The 5,032-nt window shown below is 41.8% G+C and overlaps 1 protein-coding gene across 1 annotated transcript; it reads left to right on the top strand.

Moving 5' to 3' along the window:
• Nucleotides 1–586: 586 nt before the first annotated feature.
• foxl2a (forkhead box L2a) lies at nucleotides 587–1,483 on the top strand. Its single transcript, XM_070882371.1, has one exon. It carries the CDS (start codon nucleotides 587–589, stop codon nucleotides 1,481–1,483), a length of 897 nt encoding a protein of 298 aa, XP_070738472.1.
• The last annotated feature ends 3,549 nt before the right edge of the window (nucleotides 1,484–5,032 follow it).

Genomic DNA, 5,032 nt, shown 5'->3' with positions numbered 1-5,032 from the left:
CCTGCCCTGTTACAATGTCGGTGCGACACTGACTGAACAGATACATGGAGCTGCAATAGTAGCTCTGAGAATAATACAATTGTTCTGAAAGGATATTATTTTTCAAAGAGCGTGTTAAAATTTCCCACATGTTTAACTTTTAAAGGTACAATCGTGTTAATAGTAAGCCGCACCAGCATGTAACCGATATCTAAGTTGAAGCGAAGTCTTGATATTTGATGGGGGAGAGAGAGAATGACGCAAGCGGAAATGTGATCAGTTACACTAATGAGAGGAGTGCATAGGCTGAAGGATTCGCGAATCGGAGGACGCATTTTTCTCTGGGCAAGGGGACGAAAAGGGCAAGGCTTAAAGCGATAGAGACCCACAGCTTGGGCTCTACAATCACAGTAACCTACTCGTAACCAACTATTTATTACAAATGCACTGCATAAACTGACCACGAACTTGAACAAGACTTTGGACCGAGTACAGACCTGGGGACTTAAAGCAACAAAGAATTTGCACTGCAACTATAGGCGCTGATACTGCAATTATTTGCGAAACCGTGCATGCGAAAAGTGGGAAAGGGGACTTAGATTTCACGATGGCCACCTACCAGCACCCCGAAGATGACACTATGGTTCTGATGACCGACAGCACCTCTACGTCTAGCTCTAAAGACCGAGTCAAGAGCGAATCATCCCCGGACAAGATTGCGGAGAAACCCGATCCGACTCAGAAACCGCCCTATTCGTATGTGGCCCTCATTGCTATGGCTATCCGAGAGAGCCCAGAGAAACGGCTCACTCTATCTGGCATCTATCAGTACATCATCACCAAATTCCCGTTCTACGAGAAGAATAAGAAAGGTTGGCAAAATAGCATCCGACACAACCTGAGCCTCAACGAGTGTTTTATCAAAGTGCCCAGGGAAGGTGGCGGGGAAAGGAAGGGCAATTACTGGACTCTAGACCCGGCTTGTGAAGATATGTTTGAAAAGGGCAACTATAGAAGGAGGAGAAGGATGAAGCGCCCTTTCCGACCACCTCCCACCCATTTCCAACACAGCAAGACGGCTTTATTCGCCAGTGACAGTTATGGCTACATCGGCCCTCCCAAGTACTTGCAGTCGACTTTCATGAATAATTCCTGGCCTCTTGGACAGCCGCCTGCGCCGATGTCTTACGCCTCCTGCCAAATGGCCGGTGGCAACGTCGGCTCTGTCAATGTGAAGGGACTCTCAGGGCACGCGTCCTATAACCCTTATTCCCGAGTGCAGAGCATGGCCCTGCCCAGCATGGTGAACTCCTATAACGGCATGAGCCACCACCACCACCCCCACCCCCAGCAACTCAGCCCTGCTCCCCCGCCTTCTTCCAGCAACGGGGCCGGCCTGCAGTTCCCCTGCGCCAGGCAGCCAGCAGATCTCTCCATGATGCACTGTTCCTACTGGGACCACGACAACAAGCACAGCGCATTACACACAAGGATAGACATTTAAGACAAACACCAGCAAGATATTATTAAATAATTGATTTGCCCCAAATCCACCCACCTTCTCTTTAAACTGTGCCAAAAAAATTACAGGTAGTGTAAGTGTTTTGAACTTTTATCTTTACAACACAAGAAAAATGAGACACCCAGCTGGGAAATGAACTATCTTGTTATGTACTTTTAACTATTTTTTATCTATAAGAACATTTGTAGATTTATTGCTATGTTTAAAAAGGTTATGTCTGACCAAGCTTTGTCCAAAATAATATTATGTTTCCTGGTGATGAACTTTAATTTTTCTGTCGTCTTAGCTATTTTTCAAATGCGATACTCACTGAAATCGGTTGAATTTACAACTGGCCAACATTGTTCCATTTAGAACTATTGTCACAGATTTTTTTAAACACATTTTTAGCCTGTGTTTTTTTTTAAGAATGTTAACGCTCTTGTAACAGCTCTGCGTGTTGGTAGTTCCGCTCGTTCCGCCGTTTGGGACCAATTCAAATGTATAGCACTTTCCTACTTGTACTTTCCAGATTTGTAATCTTTAATAAACTCCCCTATTTTCCATGATCGCTGTTTAAATGTGGTGATTTGTCAAGTATTCTTTTCATTTATTTTACACCCTTCCACTATGAATCCTCTATTTTTAGAATTATTCCCCCTTAATCGTGTCCACCCCCTCCCCCCCTCTATTTATCTATTATTGCAAAGGTTAATTAAACGCATAGGCCCGTAGCTGCCACCAAATGTTAGGGCCAATTGAGTAATTTGGTTTAAATAAACACTGTTTAGTTGTGTGGCTGTAATTGAATTGCAATTCTGTAACTCTGTTACTTTGCATGCTCAAAACAAAAAAACTGCCGCCAGCTACATTTGTTAAATCAACCCCCATTTAAGCTGCTGTGTGGGCTATTATTACTTCTGAATACTCCAGTCACGGTCTTGTGCATTAAAACACATAATCTAAAATGTCATCAAATTGCATTCCCCACAGTTAGTGCGAATTGAAGTGCGGGAACTGTACACCAGAGAGAAAGGCCGAGCCTTTATTGTAAAATAATTCAGATGGCCATGGCAAGAACAGATTCCATGATTCCGGGGTTTGCCTTTCGCTGCTCTGAGCATGTTTTCCCGATGACAGAGAGCTGCAAAGGTCGGCTGTTTGAAATGCTTATTTTGTACTCTACTTAATTGAAGATATTAAGATAACGTTCCACATTTATTTTTGATTTTACAAATTAGACAACTGGATGAGATTCATGTATAGTGCAATGCATATTCCTCGTGCACGCAATCATTCAATGGAGTCTGATTTTAATTTAGTCGTGAACCGTATTACGCAGTTTTTGTTGAAAGTATAATTGGATTGTGTTAAAAAAAATGCAAACCTTTGCTATTACTGGCCTCAATCCATGAGATCCTCTTATAGCAAATATACACCCCAAACATAGATTTTTTTTTTGCTTACAGATTGATAATTATAGCTGTGATTCTTTAAGCTTGATGCATTGTGTTCGAAATGGATGTTGGGGTTGCTGCACGAATAGGCTTGACGGATTTTACCATTTCAATCTCGGCTGTTTCATGGGTGTCTACAGCTCCAAGTATCAGCCATCCGCCAGCCTGGTCGCTGCTTCTGTGCTTTATCTGCCGCTGGTGCAGACAGATACCTTCCTCAGATGCACAGGATGTTCTCGAGTTAAGAATTAATCACTGCTCGAGATTAATCCTTTAGCACGCCATGCATTCTTCCTGGCTGCTCCTTGCTGAATAGACCGGCTTGACAAACAGCACACGATATTTATGCTTAACTGAACATCCAGTAAGATTTCAGTCAGACTGGAGAAGAAACCACTAAAGCGCGCTCGTAAATCGATCACAAAGCTTTCCAAAGCAAAGGCGAAGTATTTGGGAAGATCCTTCCGAGGCCTTGCTGTGGTTTCGACGGCAGTGAATTTATGTGTGTGTGAATGCTATCCAGTTTATTATCGTTAATGGTAGAGGGGTTTCTCTCTAACATAAACGCTCGGAAAAAAATATGGATGCTTATTTCCGATTATAGTCAGTAATGTGGAAACGTGTGATTTAAATGTTAACTAAAGTCTGGTAACCAGCTGATAGCAATAATGTGTTCATTTATCGTCGCCTTTAGTTTTTTAAACCCCAACTCGTTTGGAAAGTTTTCTGCAGTCCCGCATATAAAATATGTGCGTTCATATATTCAGACGTGCCTAACCATCCCCGTCGCTGTGATAGTGTTGAGATACGGAAACATTTTCATTAATTAAAAAAATATATACACTTCCCGGGCTGTTAGATAACTGGATGGTTCCAAGGACTACATGTCCGGCCTGGAGAAAGCACATTTTCCACCATCACTTTGTGGGATGTGGGATTTTATGGCATTCGTCAGATTTATTATGAATCTACATTTTTCAAATAATGTCCCCATGCAATGCGTTGTGTTATTTCTCAGGAAGTGTGTTGTGGAATAGTGAAGTCGAAATGTAATGGATCGGTGTACAGCAGGTTTTAATTGTAAATGTTCACCTCCGTTACTCAGCCAATAATGGGATTGAACCCCCATCGAGCATCAGATATTGAAATAATATTGGAGATTCTGTGGGAGTTAAATTTAATAAAAATATAAAACGATCAGGAAAATGGGAGTGAAGGTTTAAATAGCGGTGGTAAGTAGATGCATGTGATTCTCCGGTTGTAGGATAGATAAAGTGGGGTCCCAGGGAGTTGAAGACAATGCACGTTGATGTTATGGATTTTAGAGGTGGCCTCCGGGAATTTTCTTTGCCATCCCATTTAGAAATAAATGAACACTTTATTCGGAGCGTTAAGGCAGAGCGTTTTTAATTTTTCAGTTGCCGACAACGGGGATTCCTTTGGGTTTCCATGTCCTGCTATAAGAGGACTGACAGGTTTATTGTGTAAAAAAATATTAAAAATCTCCAAGAGGGAGAGGATTCACTACAAACTTCCAGCGTTTAATTTGTAATTAGCCAATAATTCCGATGTTGAGAAGAAAATAAAACAATGATTAATTTGCTTTACATTCTATTCCTCGTAGCCATCTTAAAGGCCGGGCCATTATTTCACTTAACGAGATCAGACTGAAATCTGAATCTTGTGCTGTGTTCCGAACGTGTTTTGTGATTAATTCTACGTCGATTAGCACAGTTGCGCTACAGAAATCAATTGCTATTGAATAGGGTGGGACTGGTAGCAAGATGAATATTGCATTATTGCATTTTGGTTTTTGTTTGTATTCTGTTTTTGGAAATCAGATGCTATGGGCTGAATCGTCCCTTTATCGCCTTTGATAGTCAACATGCTACTATTCACAAGGTCAATAGAGCGCATCGCCTCCTTAGCCAGCCATCCTTTCCAATTATGCCTATCACTGCAGTTTATATAACTACACCTTGCGGCAGTGGACTTTTTGTTGCAGTTGGCTGCGGGATATTGTTTGCTAACAGTTAAAACTTTGGTCAACTTTTTGGATCAATTCCAATAGGAATCGGACATGCATGTGACAGAA

This window comes from Pristiophorus japonicus, chromosome 6, assembly GCF_044704955.1.
Source record: "Pristiophorus japonicus isolate sPriJap1 chromosome 6, sPriJap1.hap1, whole genome shotgun sequence".
NCBI classification, from domain to species: domain Eukaryota; kingdom Metazoa; phylum Chordata; class Chondrichthyes; family Pristiophoridae; genus Pristiophorus; species Pristiophorus japonicus.
Note: the sequence above shows the minus strand (reverse complement) of the source record. Positions and strands in the feature narration are given on the sequence as shown.

Excerpts from the sequence above, each read along its gene's own strand:
- foxl2a (XM_070882371.1), top strand. The coding sequence starts at position 587 with ATGGCCACCTACCAGCACCCCGAAGATGACACTATGGTTCTGATGACC.